The 18259-nt window shown below is 40.1% G+C and overlaps 3 protein-coding genes and 1 non-coding gene across 4 annotated transcripts; 2 read left to right on the top strand and 2 right to left on the bottom strand.

Moving 5' to 3' along the window:
* The first annotated feature begins 873 nt into the window (after positions 1 to 873).
* Positions 874 to 2742, top strand: LOC126790767 (cytochrome P450 CYP73A100-like). Its single transcript, XM_050517111.1, has 2 exons — positions 874 to 1717; positions 1953 to 2742. Exons 1-2 carry the CDS (start codon positions 876 to 878, stop codon positions 2680 to 2682), a joined length of 1572 nt encoding a protein of 523 aa, XP_050373068.1. The 5' UTR covers positions 874 to 875; the 3' UTR covers positions 2683 to 2742.
* Positions 2743 to 3142: 400 nt separating this feature from the next.
* Positions 3143 to 10673, bottom strand: LOC126790758 (DExH-box ATP-dependent RNA helicase DExH10). The gene is made up of 16 exons (XM_050517102.1): positions 9595 to 10673; positions 8680 to 8994; positions 8494 to 8598; positions 8324 to 8392; positions 7904 to 8071; positions 7742 to 7813; positions 7537 to 7653; positions 6780 to 6980; positions 6513 to 6671; positions 5577 to 5666; positions 5376 to 5468; positions 5045 to 5198; positions 4699 to 4847; positions 4527 to 4622; positions 3681 to 3773; positions 3143 to 3461 (listed from the first exon to the last, which is right to left on the bottom strand). Exons 1-16 carry the CDS (start codon positions 10570 to 10572, stop codon positions 3351 to 3353), a joined length of 2970 nt encoding a protein of 989 aa, XP_050373059.1. The 5' UTR covers positions 10573 to 10673; the 3' UTR covers positions 3143 to 3350.
* Positions 10674 to 10834: 161 nt separating this feature from the next.
* On the top strand, positions 10835 to 10906 carry TRNAP-AGG (transfer RNA proline (anticodon AGG)). The gene has a single exon. It is a non-coding gene; the product is annotated as a tRNA-Pro (tRNA).
* Positions 10907 to 11362: 456 nt separating this feature from the next.
* LOC126790756 (auxin response factor 19-like) lies at positions 11363 to 17705 on the bottom strand. Its single transcript, XM_050517099.1, has 14 exons — positions 17173 to 17705; positions 16819 to 16937; positions 16193 to 16291; positions 16039 to 16095; positions 15804 to 15959; positions 15640 to 15724; positions 15447 to 15537; positions 15099 to 15263; positions 14848 to 14970; positions 14544 to 14619; positions 14317 to 14455; positions 12356 to 14184; positions 12066 to 12256; positions 11363 to 11942 (listed from the first exon to the last, which is right to left on the bottom strand). Exons 1-14 carry the CDS (start codon positions 17228 to 17230, stop codon positions 11804 to 11806), a joined length of 3327 nt encoding a protein of 1108 aa, XP_050373056.1. The 5' UTR covers positions 17231 to 17705; the 3' UTR covers positions 11363 to 11803.
* Between the last annotated feature and the right edge of the window lie 554 nt (positions 17706 to 18259).

Below are 18259 nucleotides of genomic sequence, written 5' to 3'. Positions count from 1 at the left end.
CAGCACGCAGGGGCTGCGCGCGGGGCTGCGGGGGCAGCACGCAGGGGTTGCGGGGCTGCGTGCAGGGCTTGCGGGCAGGGGCTGCGGTGCGGCGGCAGCGATGCGGCGGCTGCAGGAGGTGCGCCGGCGAGGAGATGCCGGAGCTTGGAATCGACGGCGGCCGGCGGAGGAGAGAGAGAGAAAAAAAAATAGGGCTCTAAAAGTTCAGGGTTTTAGAGCAACGTGCTGATAACGTGTTTCAGGATGAAATAATTGTGTATTATTGAATGATATGGGGGCCTATATATAGGCATTACAAAACCACAATCCCGTAGGATTCAGAGTCCTAATCTATTACGGAGATGCTAATCTATCTCCTAACAGGAAACCTATTAGGCTAAGACACACATAAGGGTAGAATAGTAATTCTCCCGGAACAGTCTGTACATAGTAACAAATATTTTTATCATTTTACGACGTACAACTTTTTGAACAATCAATTTTCAAAACATTAAATACTCAAAAGGCATAAAATGCAATCGACATTTAATCTATAATGGTCGATGAACTTCTCTTTATTAACTCCATCAATTTGATATCTCATGAAACCAGTTGAGTTAATTACATATTTAAGATGTTATTACATATCAGAGATGTTTCTCAAGCATGTAAAGAAATGAAATTGTTTCTGTTAGAAGCATTCTTCACCTACCCAACTACACAAAATAGCCACAACTCTTGACTTCTCTACACCTTCGACCTCCTACCTAGATTCTACTATAGCCCCCTGAAATCTTCCTAAAACCATTTGAGACCAACTGCACCCACCAACCTTCAACACCTATATAAACCCTTTCCCCTTCTCAAATCTATAGTCCTCCACTCCAACCCCAACCATGGCTCATCTAGTCACCAAATCCCTCTTGTTTTGCTCTCTTCTCACTTTAACATTGCTTCTCACAGCCTCCAAATTCCTAACCTCCCACATTGTCCTCCCACTAATTCCCATCATCGCCTACTTTTTCTATACCATTTCCACTTCTTCTAATCTCCCTCCTGGCCCTCTCTCCCTCCCAATCTTTGGCAACTGGCTCCAACTTGGCAATGACCTCAACCACCGCCTTCTCGCAACCTTGTCACAAACATATGGCTCCATATTCCTCCTCAAACTTGGCTCCAAAAACCTAGCTGTGGTTTCAGACCCCGTGCTAGCAACTCAAGTCCTCCACAGCCAGGGAGTCGAGTTCGGCTCTCGCCCTCGCAACCTGGTTTTCGACATTTTCACCGGCAATGGCCAAGACATGGTGTTCACAGTTTACGGTGATCATTGGCGCAAAATGCGCAGGATCATGACACTGCCATTCTTCACAAACAAAGTTGTGCAACATTATAGCAACATGTGGGAGGAGGAAATGGACCAAGTTGTGCATGATCTGAAAAAAGATGAGGGAGTGAAGACTAAAGGGATAGTCATTAGGAAACGCTTGCAACTAATGCTGTACAACATTATGTATAGGATGATGTTTGATGCCAAGTTTGAATCACAAGAGGACCCATTGTTCGTCGAAGCTACCCGGTTTAACTCGGAGAGAAGCCGGTTGGCTCAGAGCTTTGAGTATAACTATGGTGATTTCATTCCTTTGCTCAGACCATTTCTAAGAGGGTACCTGAACAAGTGCAGGGACTTGCAAATTAGGCGACTGGCCTTTTTCAACAACTTTTTTGTTGAGAAGAGAAGGTAACTTCTTCTCTCTCTTTTTTTAAATTTCTTTCTTCAAATTTTCTACGACTAAGATCATTGTTGTCTGCCTTGTTCTTTATCAAATCCCTCACATAGGTAGAATTCACTAAAAAACGAAGTTTCTCCGTCAAATTTATAGTCTGTGAATGATGTGATTAATAAATGTGGTACAAATAATTTTATTGTGTTAATCTGAACGTGTTAAGTTCCTATTACTCGTATGTGTTTGTAGGCAAATTATGGCTGCCAATGGAGAGAAGCACAAGATAAGTTGTGCCATAGATCACATAATAGATGCTCAAATGAAGGGGGAGATCAGTGACGAAAATGTGCTCTATATTGTGGAGAACATAAACGTTGCAGCAATAGAGACAACTCTATGGTCCATGGAATGGGCCATAGCTGAGCTGGTCAACCATCCTTCCGTTCAATGCAAGATCCGCGAAGAAATCTCAACCGTCCTTAAAGGAGCTCCGGTGACAGAATCCAACCTACATGAATTGCCTTACTTACAAGCGACGGTAAAAGAGACATTGAGGTTACACACACCAATACCTCTATTGGTACCCCATATGAACCTTGAAGAAGCAAAGCTAGGAGGTTTTACCATCCCCAGAGAGTCGAAGGTGGTTGTCAATGCATGGTGGCTAGCCAACAACCCAGCCTGGTGGAAAGATCCGGAGGAGTTCCGGCCAGAGCGATTCTTCGAAGAAGAATGTGGAACAGAGGCCGTGGCCGGTGGTAAAGTCGATTTTAGATTTGTGCCGTTTGGTATGGGAAGGAGGAGTTGTCCAGGGATCATACTAGCACTGCCAATTCTAGGACTTGTGATTGCCAAATTGGTGTCCAATTTCGAGATGAAGGCTCCTCATGGGGTGGACAAGATTGATGTGAGTGAAAAAGGAGGCCAGTTCAGCTTACACATAGCAAACCATTCGACTGTTGTGTTTCAACCAATTTGAGGCCTAACTTCCCAACAAGTGTACCATTTGAAAAATTAAACACAAACTCCCCTACTATAAGTTTCCAATGTTTTGCTTAATTAATTTCATTATCGTTTCATAAATCATAAGGAGCTTCTATTTATACCTTTGTGACAATCAGATGGAAAGCCTTAAGCGAGAAGTTCTAAGATTGGAACAAAGGAGCATACCAGAAAGTACATTAATCAGTACATGTGAATAATTAAACTGATAATTAACAGCCCGAGTTATAATACAAGAAAAAGTTAGAATTAATATGCTCTAATCATGCTCATTAACTTGGCAAAATCTTGACACCACATTCTGATCATTGGTAAATACCTCATGATCTCAATAAAGCTTCAATCACTTCATTAATTGGTTGCAAAATAACAAGAGAAGTGGAAGCATGATTGGAGCTGATCTTGAAACAAGATTGAAGAGCCCCCAACAAGGAAACTAACTCAAGAAGAGGTAGAGGGTAACAAGCATTTAATTCAACTATTCCAGCACCTTTAATTTCATTGATGTCTGAGTATAATATAGTACCGGATTCAATGTATACAGCGTGATCAAATAGAGGTGATGCATTTAGTCACAGGTAACCAAGTACAGCTAATCTAAAACCTTTGTTTCCAGCATAAATGTGATGTCCTGCAGGAAGAATTCTACAGATATAGTGAATTTGCAAACATGATACCTCGGCGAAGGCTTTCACTAGCTGCTTCAAATTTCTTCTCCAACTCAACTTCTCCAACAGCATTAGCAGCAGTACGCAACTGAAAGACGCCAGTCAATTATAAATTCCTTGGATAACTATGATGCAATCTTTACTATTTCCGCACTATTTTTTCATGAAATTCTAAACACTATTAATGATATACATTTGATGCAAAACTAGAATTTCATTTAGAAAACTGAAAACCTTTAAGCAGAACCCGTATAACAGTAACATTTATGCATAACAAACTGATAACGATGAAATATTCAATACTTACCTGGTTCAAAAATTCATCAAGTCTTCTAGCAGATCTAATGATGCTGCCCTCAAATATTTCTGTCATTTGTATAACATCTGCAAAACTTGCACCCTGATAAAAGATTTTATCAGCAAAACAAAATGAGGAATAGCCCGACAGGAAGATAATACCGAATCAGTCCTTGATGAAAACAACAAAAGGTTCAGAGATGAAACCTTACAACACACGGAATACTCAAACTGAATGCTATAAGCAAAGCAGCTTCAATCACCAATAGAGCAACAAAAAATACAGTAGAAAGAAACAAAATAAGTATCCAAAATAGTTGGACACTCTTACTGAGACCAGTCTAAACACTTTTTGTTCATCAAATTATTATTAACAGATAGATCTGTAACTGAAGTAAAATACTAGATAACAAGATGATAGCACTTGTAGTGGAAAGCTCTAAAACCATGTTGGACTGGTAAAACAGTAAACATGAAGAAATCTATTACCGGTTTGCAACAGAAAATGGATGTTGAATCATAACGAGTTTAATACTATAAATTTTATCTTTGAAAAGACTTGGTGCAAGAGTCGAATGTAATCTTACACACTATAAACCCTCCCTGTTGTTATATCATTTAAAGTATAACTCGAAAAAAAAAAAACAGAATAACATGATTTTCCTGTTTAAAATAAAAACACATCACATCAAAACAACCACGACCACTGCAACAGTGGTTTTACGAATCGCAAAATAAAAATCGTTTTAGAGGAATGTCCTGTATACTTATCAGATATTAGTAAGGTTTAGCCTAATCAAATACATGTCATTTCCTGGCTCTACTTTTGTGCCATACAACAAATTAAATAACTTACCTTTGACCAACAATAAATCACATCCATCAAGAATGGCCTCACTGTTGATTCCACATACTCGTCTACATCTGTTTCTAATTTGCATTCATTTTGTATCTGCAACAATGTAGGATAATTAATAATTGGTCATAATTTAATCATATGATAAAAAAGCGCTTATACAAAACAGCACCTCTGCTATTCTTCTTGCACTCTCTTGGAGTTGTTGTAATGGCCTTGCAAGCTCTGACCTCAAGTGTATCTGCTCATTTGATCTATCTTGCTGAATAAAGCAACTTGCTAGAGCTGCAATCTGATGATGATCTAAATCGTTGAATGTACCTGATAACACCATTATTGAGAAAGGAAGTCAACGGCGGTCACAAAGTAAATGTGTTCTGAACTGATGCTACAATCTGAGCTTAGCCAAGCAAAAGCTTGGCTTCAACAGCTTTCAGCAGTTATACATTCCAAATTATAGCCTGGTTGATATTGGTGAGCCTTAAGAAATGAAGAGGAAAAAGGTGTGTGATAGATACCATTAAACATCAGTTCAGTAACAAGAAGTTCATCTCCAGTGTCTATCAAGCAGGCTGCCCGCCCCTTTAACTGAACAACACCCTCGGAATTAATATGACCAAGCTTCTTCAAGACCCTTGAACGGTTCTTAAGTTCATCACGAAATTTTTGAAGCTGCAGAAACAAAGAAAAAGAAATTAGATAACAAAGCAAGTGCGGAGTTGGTAGCATATATTGATTGTATTTATGAACTTTGTTGGATGCAACAAGACAGAGGTTATAAATGCAGCATAATGTCGAGTCCATCCTCAACCATTAAGAATGCAATTAGAACTTAAAAGACCAGCTTACCTGTGATTCACGCATTTTGGACTTAAGTTGTTGAATTTCATGATTCACCTCTGCTTTCCTTTGGAAACATTTAATCTGATGAACATCTTGAGACTGCATCGAACCAGAGATAAATAAGTGTAAGCTGAAGACAATTCATCGGAAGAAACAATCCTTTTTCTTTGGATAGAAATCTGATTTTTCTCAAGTAATATGGCAAACCTTATGCAGTGGGTGTGCATATAATCTCTGTTCCAGTGCTTCTATTTGACTGACCAGCTCAACAATTTGCAGATCCTGAATGCCCATATCCTAAAAAACAAAATAAATTATGAGAAAATATATGATTAATGTAATTAGCAACTCTGGTCAAGTTGCAATATTGACAGTTTTGACACCATGAATTGGCTCAAGATAGGTAAATAATTTTTGTACCCAAGAATAATTGTAATGACTGATGAATGATATTCAATAAACAAGTCCAACTCCCAGTTTCAGGCTCGCAGATCAAAACCTTTCAATCATTATGTAAAAGGTATATTTGAAGACAGGAAACTATCATAACAATATGGAAGACGACGAGTATTTTCTACGAACCCACCCCACCAAACTTGAGAAATTTTATTGACACATCCCAATTTGCTTAATTCACATACCCCATATTTCTAAGTTCCTCTTCTACCCTTTCATATTCTTGAAAAAGAAAGATATGAAAATTTCCATCTCTCATTCGAATTTGGACAAACTATTCAAAAAACCTATACATGATCTTCTTTGCCAATTTACAGATCAATTTGATTAACCATTCAACTCATGCATCCATCAAAACAGAAAAGCATGAAGCATCATTAAAGCTTTAAGTGATAGCTTCAATTGTTATCTCAATTTTTTCAAAGCAATGAAGAAAAAAGGCCTGAAAACTGCGGAGTGTTTCATGAATGTTGGGTGCCTTTTGATCTTTTAAAAAAAATCATGTTCAATACTTATTCATGATCTTGTATTTAATAATTAATGTGAGCCTAGATTATATGGCATTGTGGTGTGTATATGAAGAAAGAAGAATATGAGAAGGGAGAGAGAATCTGACAAAGGATAGAAGAGGAAATTGGAGAAAAAATAACCCAAAAAAATATTACTCCAAAGACAACTATCAAATACCTTTACAGGATTCAGCTTCGGAAGACCTTGTGGAAAACGTTCTCCAAGTTCCTGCACAGCAAGAAGAATACTTTGCCTTGCCTCCAGTGGCCGCAAATCAGAAGGAACATTTATCCGGAGTTTGCTTAGAGAAGATATCAATGGCAACTGAACAGGGACCTATTACAGTTGAAAAAAAAATCAAAACCTGTAAAAATCAATTAAACTGTATTAAATTGTTAAATGAACCACATCTAAAATTTATTAGGCAAGTCACTCGCAACTTACTACATGCATTTCACCCTTCTCTCCAGGACGAGGGGGGCATGGTTTTGGCTGTAAACTGTTCTCACTTGAACCGGGAGAACAGTGAAGCAAAGTATCTACTATATAACCACCGCCACGTGAAGAAGCTCCTGATGATGGCTTTTTAACAACATTAACTACAACTCCCCAACCCCAATCTGTTCCACCTTCCCTTATCTTAACCTGCAACAATGAAACGACTTTCTATTCAGAACTATACACAACGCACAGCATGCATTTATTGATTAAACCTGCAATTTACTAACAAACAATCAAGAAGAACCAACAGTATACAAGCTGACATGTGTATATATGATTGACAGCTGATATGAGTGATCACTATCAATCAATGTATAATTCCTATAAACATAGAAATGACAAGATAACAAGAGTGAAGTTCTTTTTAGTTGACCTAGCACTGCAGCGCTTCCATTCAATAATACACTACAATTACTCAATTAGGGAATAACTGAATCTGTATAAAAAAAAAACATATTTGTCCAACAAAAAAAAAGAAAAAAACCGAAAAACTAAATCAAAATTTACATTTAGCCATTAGAGAAAAACTTCGAGATAAATTTATACTTAAACTTCAACCAGCAGTATTAAGGGTATACAATTTTTTTTTTTTGAAGAGGAACATCCAGTTAACCAGAATAGTATATATGAATGGATCAACAATCTACTTGAATAAGGTCAGATCAAATCTTCAAGTTGTATGATCATTATTGCCACATACCAAGCGACCAGTAAGAAGAAACATTAAAACTCTTTCAGGCCTCATTATCTCTGACATCATTTTCTTCTCAAGTTGGGCTATATCAAGTTTTATCTTATCATACTCTGCAACTTCGGCCTGCAAGGAAAAGCTAAAGAGTCAAAAGAACCTAAAAATCAATATAAGAATCATCAAGAAGACCAATGATAGTGATAAAAAGCACTACCTCTCCTGATGAATCAAGCATTTCTGCTTCCTGTTCAAGCTGTGAAACCTTCTTCCCTATATCAGGTAAGGCCTGAATGAAACGCAAAGATTGTCATTGGTAAATAGCTAATGTTTCTTGCTTTTAGTCCAAAATAAATTAATTGAGCAATTTGATAGAAACCTTTTCATGCTGGAATTGGTGGAAGGAATTCTTTATCACGTGTTCAGCTGTGAATTGGCCTTCCGCACGACTCAGCAAATTCAAAATGGAATAGTAGCTGAGTCTGAAAGTACTCACTAAAGGAGCTGGTTTACCCAACACCATGTCCTTAAGTATGTTCATTTCCATCTGGGAAGAGAAAATAAAAATTAACATTATTGCACCTCTCAAACTCATGGGGCTGTTTGTATTTGTGCCACATAACCAATCATAATACAGGGATATTTGTTTGTTTCTATTCATTACCATTCAGAATGAGAACTTAACAAAACAGTAACAAGTCTCAAAGTGAAGTTTAAATGGCCCTTTGACATATTGAAAGGAGGAATATTTAATCAATTCAGAAACATGCAAGGCTTGTATGCTATAAGAGAAAATCACCTGTTCATCAATCATTATGATACAAATACCTTGCTCATCTTTGCCACGACGTCCAGCCCTACCGCTCATCTAGAAGAATTTCGATAATAATTCGAATAATTAAAATATGATAAACTGTATTTACTTTTGTTTTATAGTTCTTAGAAAAGAACATTGGCATCTTGGCTTACTTGGATATACTCCCCAGAGCCAATATACCGATGACTATCACCATCCCACTTTTTTACAGCTGTGAAAACAACAGTTTTTGCTGGCATGTTTATACCCATTGCAAACTGTCATAATGTACAGAGAAAGTTAGTCAATCATAAAATTTAAGCTTTACAAGAAAAACTTGTTCCCAAAGATGTTATTACCGTCTCAGTAGCAAAGAGGGCTTTTACAAGGCCCTCCTGGAAAAGGAGTTCTACCAATTCCTTGATAACAGGAAGAAGGCCAGAATGATGAACAGCAATGCCTCGCAGAAGGAGTGGCAAAATTAACTCAACAGCAGGCAACTCTCTGTCTTCCTCATTTAAGCACTGTATTGCATTTCGAAAAACCTCTTCGACAACATCTTTTTCCTCTTGGGAGTTAAAGTCAAGCTTGGCCATGGAGATTGCATGTTGTTCACATTCTCTTCTACTGAAGCTGAAAATTATAACTGGCTGAAATTTCTGTTCCATAATCATCTGAAACATACGGAATGCAAAGCAAGTAAATAAACCACCAAAGAAATAATACATCTATAAGCAATACCAATGGGATATAGTCACCAGCGATGGTAGGGAGAAAAAAAAAAGAGCAATCAGCATTTATTAGATAAAAAGAATGGAGAATAATGCATAACTATAGGAGGATGGTAACCCTACAGTAACACAGCTATATAGTTTGCAAAGTTATCCTCCCATGTTTACATCCAATACATTTGCTCTGACAACATAGGGATGGGGATTGTAATTGCTCAAATTTTATGCAATAGATCAACAGCTATGTGAACAAGTTACTTAAGAAGCTTTTGCTTGGTAATAGCGTATTAGATAAAGAAATGACATACTTAATAGTAGTGGAATGTATGCGACCTAAACAATTAAGATTAACAACTTTCTTACTAGCATATCAATAAAAATCAACCAAACCTTGTTAATGCTAATCAAATAAGAAAGCATCAGAAAAGTTGAGTGCTCTTTTGAATATAGGGCCTGCTCCAAACAAGGTAATCATATTTCTGTGACAAAAACCTATCAAGAAAAAACAAAAAGAAAACCAAGAGCTTAAACTAAAGAACAGACCTTCACAATTTTGTATATATCAGAACCACCAGAACCAGCATTCCCACCTTTTCCAATTCTCCCACCCGCCCTCCCATTTGCACTCCTCTGCCCATCCCCAACTTTCTGCTTCGAGAAACTCTCCTGAACCTTCATAAAACTCCCCTCATTAAACTCTTCATGCTCATCCACCACAAGATGCAACCCCGTCCCACCCACCGGAAATATATAATGCCTCAATGGCGTCGGCCTAAAATCCGTGTACACCACATGACACGGCTGCTTGTGCACATTGCAAATCCACTCTGCAAACTCGGTGGCATTCGACATTGTGGCCGAAAGAAACACCATCTTAACCGCCGGCGGCATGAATATAATGCTCTCCTCCCACACTACACCTCTCTCCCTATCCTTCATGTAATGTATCTCGTCGAAAATCACCCAAGCAACTTCCTTCAAAACCTCTGATCCCCTGTACAGCATTCCCCTCAGAATCTCAGTAGTCATAACTAGACAGCTGGCGTTCGGCGAAATCGTCACGTCTCCGGTCATCAGTCCGACGTCGCCAAACTCCTGATTGAACTCTCTGTACTTCTGATTACTCAAGGCCTTCACCGGGGAGGTGTAGATCACCCTCTGCTTGTCCCGGAACGCCATCGCGATCGCGTACTCCGCCACCGCGGTCTTTCCGGCCGACGTGTGCGCCGAGACGAGCACCGACTCGTTGCGCTCGAGGCACGCGACGGAGATCTTCTGGAAGGGATCGAGGTCGAACTTGTAGGACTTGGCCATGGGGCCTTCGTAGGAGGGGCTTGAGAGGGTGCCGTGGAGGGACTCGTCCTTGGTCGGAGAGTAGCCGGCGGGGACGGCGACCTCGTGGAGGCATGTTCGGGTGAAGTTGCGGCGCTTCAGCGGTGAGGCGTCGTTAGGGTTAGGGGCTGTTTCGGAAGGCTCTGGCTCTTTTCGCTTTCCTAGGGTTTGTTGGGATTCGTCTTCCATTGCTGAAATTGGAGACCGGTGTTGTGTGAGTTGGAGTTTTTGATTTGAACAGAGGAGATCTGGAAATTAGGGTTTTGAAAATGAGGAAAGATAGGGTTTTAGAGGGATTTACAGTAACCGTGGTTGCCTTTGTTTATGGCCGTTGGCTACTTTAGCTGGGTTTTTGGATCCGACTGAGGTTATCCGGGCCGGGTCGGGCTCGTTCTTGTTTCGTTTGGGTTCTCTAAATCTACATTTTATTTAGGCCTTAACTAACAATCAAGGGCATTTGGTCTAGTGGTATGATTCTCGCTTAGGGTGCGAGAGGTCCCGAGTTCAATTCTCGGAATGCCCCTCTTTTGTTTTTGTTTTTCTACTCTCTCTCTCTCTCTCTCTCTCTCTCTCTCTCTCTCTACAAAGTTTACATCATCTACGCATCTACTTATTTTGCTTACAGTGATGCTCTTTAGAATGTTGTGAATGACTGAACATGCCTATGTGATTTGACGATCTAGTGTCATTAATTGAGGCTACAAGGAATCTCCAACTGAGTTTTCAGGCGATCCACTTGCTCCTCCGGTTAACTACTCTTTCTGGTCATTGCGAACTCTGTTATGCAAGTACATTTGAAGAGCCGGGTGACAGCACCCACAACTTGCTGCTGGTATAATTTCAGTTTGTTCATAGAGGAAGTGCTGGTGACTCTAATCTTCATTCTGTGTTTGTTATCGCCATAGCTTTCCAAACGCACATAACCACTTTCATTCCAGGGGTCTACACATTTACAACTTGAAACTGCGCAATAAAAACGTTCTGATACTGATTTTTACAACGAACTTGAAAAAATTCAAACACTAAATCACTAATTAACTTTGATACTGATTTTACAACAGCATTATGGAAATACAAGTGTACCATAACAGGCTCTTCAGTAGGCGTGAAATCGGCCCTCCCCTCAACATATTCTACTAGAAACATCACGAAATTCGTATACGGATACTACTTTCAAGAACTTCAGCTTCATCCGGTGCTTATGTTAGAGCTGTGCCAAAGCTAGAAACCACTGAATATCAGAAGATCACTTCTTAACTTAGCATGCTCCAGAGTGGCAAGTGGCAAGTGGCAAGCGGCAAGTGACCACAAAGACCAAAGTTTGGTCTTGTGCGTTGCTGATCACCATGAAAGATATTTCCCATACAACATTAAAGCTCCTATGAGGAAGAAAAAATTGTCAGCAGTTTCGTACACTATACTAGGCATTTCCGCCATCAGAGCTGCTGCAAGCTTGATTTGGGAGCACTGCATTGCCCCCAAAATCTCCATCCAAGCTCATCTGCTGGACTTCTTGCGGGGACAGAATCTTGATGCACCGAACACAGTTCACAAACTCCCTGAAATACCAATAGCCAACTAGTATGAGTGTAATTTACAGAATATACCCAAGGATGATAACAAAGTTATGCAAAACAGAGAGATGATTCGTAAAAGTAACTGAAAATGGGACAGATACTTACTCCCAAGGGTCATCTCCAACTAGCAGAACATCATTCTCATGATCTACATAGACTAGTTTCCAACCAACTCTCCCTCGGTCCTCTAGCTGTCCTTCTATACCAAACCGACGAGCCAGATCATGCTTCAGCTCATCATAACCAGAGTAGCGTGTAATATCTATAGATCTCCCAACAGCTCCACGTTTGTACACCTTTACAAAAATATTAACCACAAGTTAGAGCCAAAATAAAATGATTTTAAAGCTAGCAAGAGATGGCTTTGCTTAAATTTATATTTCAAAATGTTCAACCTTGGTGTACGTTCGCAACCGCTGAAATTGTGCTGCTGGTGCCGCCCATGAGGCACCATCCAGAAAACTGCTATCATTTATATTGGAGTCGATCGATTGAAATGTCATATCTGGAACTCCAAAGGACTGGGAAACCATTGAAGAAGAAAGCTCTTGCTGAGCATCTTTTGAATTTTCAAAGTTTCCAAGCATGCCTCCTGAAGTGATATTATTTGTAAATTCCTTTCCTATCCCCGCCATGCCCTTCTCCAAAAGAGGATCAGAACTCAAAGGCATTGGCAGTTGGCCATCAATGTTAGAACCATATGAAACATTATTTCTCTGATCGACCTGAACTTCCACTTCTTGACTTGGTTCTCTGAACAACATTGACTGTGGGTTGAAAGTCAATGGAGTATTACTGTGCTGTAAATGGACATCATTTTGAGAGAGGCCGGCTGATGTTGTTGAAGATGAAGTGTCCAAGTAATCTGTTTGAGCAGCTGCACCATTCAGGTATGTCTGTGGGTTGAGCGTCCCTTGACTTTGGTTCCTAGTGATGTTCACTGAAGGCTTGACTTCAGACTTGTGCTGTTTCACAAAGTTTCCATTGGATGGCATTGTCTCTAAGGCACTTGAGCTCATAACCATGTTTGCAGACTGAGCCATGTCCTCTCCGGTTGATGTGTTTCGCTGAGCCCTGTTGTTCATCAATGGTTGAGTTACAATTGGACAGTTGTTTGTGGAGGGTGAAGTGGAACACGAGGGACCCTCATCTGTTAACCCCGACTGCCCTGCTCCTGCAACTCCTGCCATCATACCACTACCAGCTCTAGAGAGCTGATTGCATGTGCCAGTTGCAGGAAGTCCCATATGCCCCGACATTTCGGCCAGCATGCCAGATTGCTGCTGTTGAAGCTTTGGCTGCTGCTGTAAATGCGAGAATGGACCATTAGGCTGGCTATTAGTATTAATAGTCAGCTGCTGTGGCATTTCTCTTGACTGAGGATGTGAGGTTGGTGCTGATAAAGGCATATCTTGCATTTGGCTAGGAGTTGAGGACATGGGGAAGCTCTGAGACGCATCCAACAATTGCCTCTGCTGGTCCTGGAGCTGGAGAAGTTGAGTAGGCTGTTGTTGCAGTGCCTGCTGTGCTAAGTATGATTGCTGTTGCTGTTGAAGTTTCTGTAATAGTTGAAGTTGAAGCTGATTATCAGAGAAATGGTGTAATTGTTGGTTAATTGGATCCGGTAGTGGAGTCTGCATAAAATTTTGCTGTTGACTTTGACCCACAATTTGTTGGTGCTGCTGCTGTTGCTGTTGTTGGTGCTGCTGTAAGTTCTGAGGAAGGTTTCTTTGAAGTTGATTTTGAGTAAGAGATTGCTGCTGAAGAATATTGTTAGCTTGGACATGGGACTGAGGTTGCAGAAGAGGGGACTGAGCTTGGCTGGCTACTTGTGTCATATCACCCATCTGTTGCTGTCGTTGCACCATGGATGCTAATGGGTTTATAGTGGACTGCATCTTTGGTAATTGGTCAAGCTGTTGCACTTGCTGGGGTAACCGCTGGGCATTGTACTGTAAATTATTTGGCTGAGGTATTTGAGGCGCTGACAAGCCCATCTGCCGAGAAAGATCCACACCAGTAAGGTTTTGCATAACAGAACCAGAAAAGGGAGGATGCATATAATTTGGCTGCATAGAACCAGCCAAGGAAGAATTTTGTTGCATGTTCATCCACTGGACTAAGCTTAGGCCAGGTAGAACCTGGGGATCCTTCATGCACATATCATCACCAAGCCAAGGCATTGTCCTCTTAAAAAGGTTATCTAAATCAGAGGATTCATCATCTGCACAAGGGAAATCAAGGTCAATCAGATGCCACAATATTTAAGCATACAATGTGGGGAACCAAATTTCACATGAGGTGAAGTGTCAAAGCTAGCTTAAGACAAGGATATAATCCCTATAACAACATTTACCTGGCATTCCTAGTTGCCTAGGTCGCTTTGATCTGAAGAATGGTGGGGGACAGATGAAAAATGGAGCAGTAACAGGCTCAATTTCCCAGATTGAGACCCGATTACGCCTTTCCCCAGCAGTTGACTCGTCCCAACCAACCTATTAAAAAATCCGAGTGAACAGCAATCATTTTACTGCTAGAAGGAAGAGAGAGAGAGAGAGAGAGAGAGAGAGAGAGAGCATTTACTTGCAAATTACGCCATTGTGAGTTCTTCCATCTAACAGGATCAAGATCAGTGATTCCTGTTATTGTACCCATGTATCTGCAGACCAAAAGCTTCTCATTTCAATTCCAAAATTACAATCACATTTATTAGTCAAAACCATAGAAACTGAATCTACAAATTATATAAGGTGATTATTCATTAATAAACCATGAGAATCATTGTTCGACATATACGACATCAGCGTTACTAGATGGTGAAGTACTAGCATTATTGATTATTGATGTCCTACATAGAACTTAAACTGCAATACTTCTATACAACTACCTTCTTGTTCCTGAGTCCTCAGTTTCAAACATCATACGAAAGCGCATGCCCAACGATAGTTGGTTCGCACAAACTGCCTTGTAGTACTTAGCCAAAGGGATAACAAATTCTGATGGACTAGCCCTGCACATAGGATAAGAATTTTCTGTTACTTCAGAATAAATTGTCCCACAATAGGCATTTTATTGTCATCAAATAAAGAAATAAAGTTTCTCAGGATAAAAAAATATATATAAAATAAAGATGCTCACCTAGGATTGTAGAACACTGTGAAGATGCTATTGTTCGCAGCAGCATGAGCTGCAGCTGCCAAAATTCCAATATGCATACTGTCACTTGACAAAACTGATGATGATAGGTTGGCTGGTTGCCTGTTCGCACGTCTAATGCCCAAGAGAAGCTGCTGCTTTTCATCCCTGGTCATGAATCAGAAGTTACTTATGTGATTCCTAAATTTTGTAGTATAAAACAAGGAAGGAAACAATATATATATATATATATATATTTCTCAAAACAAGGTTTTCACCACAAATATTTGTACTTGACAAAATAATTCTTTGAATAGGAACTACCAAAACTTTTCAATTTGTTGTGATTACCTAATGAACAAGACAGCATCACCAGCAAAAAGCCTCTTCCCACTAACAAATAGGCTCCATCCTGTCGTAAGCAAGTGGCGTTTTGGTTGTCCTGGATAGGCAAATTAAGGGGCGACAGCAGATGGTTAGCTGCAAGATGACAATGGCACTTTATCGTACATGTCAATTTCAAGTGTCTAACATGACAACATACCCCGATAGATATGACGGAAGGTCCAAACAGTATCATGCAAATCCCTGGCAACGATTTCTTGAGCAGGTGGTTGCATGTTAAAATCCTATGTGCAATTAAGCAGAAACATTATTAAACTTTGTACATAGTGTCGTGAACCATTGAAATAAGGTGAGAGTGCTTACAAGAGGAGGAAAAATCTTCTCTGCAGCACGGCGGGGAACAGAGAAACCTCCATGTGTGCTTGTATCACTGGCTGTCAATGTCTTACAGAAAAACTCCGGTTGGGGCTTATTGGATTTCAGGGCAAGATCAGATCTCAATAATGCCTCCTTGTCAAACTGCAGACCAATAATTTGATACATTCAAGTTTCTAAAGTTGTAGACTGACTGGAAAGTCAGTTGGAACATAGTACTTACTGAGGGTACAGGTTGGAGTGTCATTTGAGCATAAACTTCATCAGTTTCAGGGTCCGCCTAGAAGATTAAAAATGAGTTCAGTATTCAATGACGAATGATCAACAACAATAATCTATGAATATGGTGATGCTTGAGTTTAAATAACCATCCGTACTTGCAATGTGACACTGTGAAGGACACATAGCAGCTTGGAGGGAAGATTTGGATAGTTCGGAATTTGAGCATCAACATCCTTTTTCATAGATGCAGCAACCTGAAATCAAACATTTTCACTTTCAGAACGTTGACTAATTATTAACTATTGATTTACCACTAATAATGTTCGATAGGTACAATTTAATAATTAACTTTTCCCAAATCCCACCACTAATGCTAAAAGAAGAAAGGGTAGTAAAACTTTCCACTAATGAACACAACTACCTTAACTTAATACTTAGTGTACCACCACAATAGTACCAACCAAAACAACCCAGAAATAATGAGCCCACACTGAAATGAATACCATCCTCTTTTTGCCAAGCTTTTTAAATAAGACTACTCCATGAGGCAAAAACCACAACCCACATCACAATGGAGCTAAAACCATAACATACCAATCATAGCAACAAGAACAACCAAAACTTCCCCAAAATGTACCAAGCATTTAGAATACAAAGCTCATCAAGTAGTTGCTATCAACAGATAGATGATCACCACTTCATCACAACACTGAAAAACAAGAACAGCATTCATAACAAAAGCTACTTATACAGCTCGAAATGATCACATATATCCACCCACCTGTTCGCTGTGACCTTGAGGGAAGTACACCACGTGGGTCCCCGCCGGCGGCAAGTTCGCCAGCGGCCCGGCGCAGGCCTGCCACAGCTCCGGGTTTATGATCTTCACATTATCTCCTCCTGCACACGTGTCAAGCACCCATTCATAAGAAACAAAATCCCCCATCCCGGAATTTTCTGGCTTTTGTTTCCCGGAAAAACAAAAAAGTACCAGAATTTGGAATCTCGTGACAGTTAAGAGAATCCAGAGTCCGTACAAAAACATTGTAACGAACCCAACACGATGTAAGAAACACACATAAATCCAAAACAAAACGAGTACACATAGGATTTCTAGAAAGATAAAGTCACCGACCTTCGCCGGAATTGAGCGCGGCGCCTCCGGATAAACTGCCGTTCGCCGGCTGTTTCATTGCTTCCTCCGGCGGGCTCGGATTTATAATCGACGAAACAATCGGATGCAGAACTAAAATCTCACTTGCTCATCTCGCCACCAAACTGATATCTGAGCTGTTCTCAGCTTCTGGGTCGTACTCAGATCACCAATCAAGTTGAGTCCAAGCTCAGCTCAGATCAGCACAGCAAAGACTGTTATCAAAATACCCAAGAAGAAGGGAAAAAAGGGAATCTGAGAAAGTGAGAAAAAAAGGGGGAGACTTTTCCGGGAAAGGTAGAGGCTTTTTCCGGCGAGGAGGATGAGGAAGACGGAAGACGGCGACCCGAAAAAGGAGGGAACAAGGAAGCAACAAAAAAGGAGGGCGTGCTGAGATTAAGAGCGACCAAATGCTGAAGCTTTGCCCCCTATCTTTCCCTACACAGCCCAGACACACATTTTCCCCTTTCCTCTGTTTGTTCTTCCTCTCTCTCCTTCCCTCTCAGTGCTACCCTTTTTACATCAAAATAAACAACTCTTCCATTTTTCTTCGTGCTTTCTCTTTCTACCTGCCCTTGGGGATGGCACTGACGAATGGGCTATGCCCTCTTGGTTGACCTCGGGTTGGGGGTTTGTTCTTGATTTTTGGTTAACCGTGGTTACTTCATTTTTTTAATTTTACAATAACATGGACAGTTGTTCCCGAATTTCTTCTAAATAAAACAGAGAAGCCTTGTTTTTCAATTTTTCTTTTCCGGACGCCGAAAGCTAGCATCAATTGAGGACGGAAACTTCGAAAGCTGTGAATCATGTGATGAAGGTAGGAGTTTCGTCGCCCTGTCAACGACGAGGAGTCGAGGACTCATGTTTCCTAAGCATTTCTCTTTGAATATGTTTAGTGCAGCTGGATTTTATAAAAAAACGGTCTTCTGCTTTTTTTTTTTAGAATAAACTGCTGAAAAATAAAATAGTTGAGTGTTTGATAAATTGTCTTTTTATTAGTGTTGTCAATAACAAAACTCAAAACTAACTTTTGTTTTTTAATTGTATAATGATATATTTGGACACC

The sequence above is a fragment of the Argentina anserina genome, chromosome 4, assembly GCF_933775445.1.
Source record: "Argentina anserina chromosome 4, drPotAnse1.1, whole genome shotgun sequence".
In the NCBI taxonomy this organism is placed as follows: Eukaryota; Viridiplantae; Streptophyta; class Magnoliopsida; order Rosales; family Rosaceae; genus Argentina; species Argentina anserina.
Note: the sequence above shows the minus strand (reverse complement) of the source record. Positions and strands in the feature narration are given on the sequence as shown.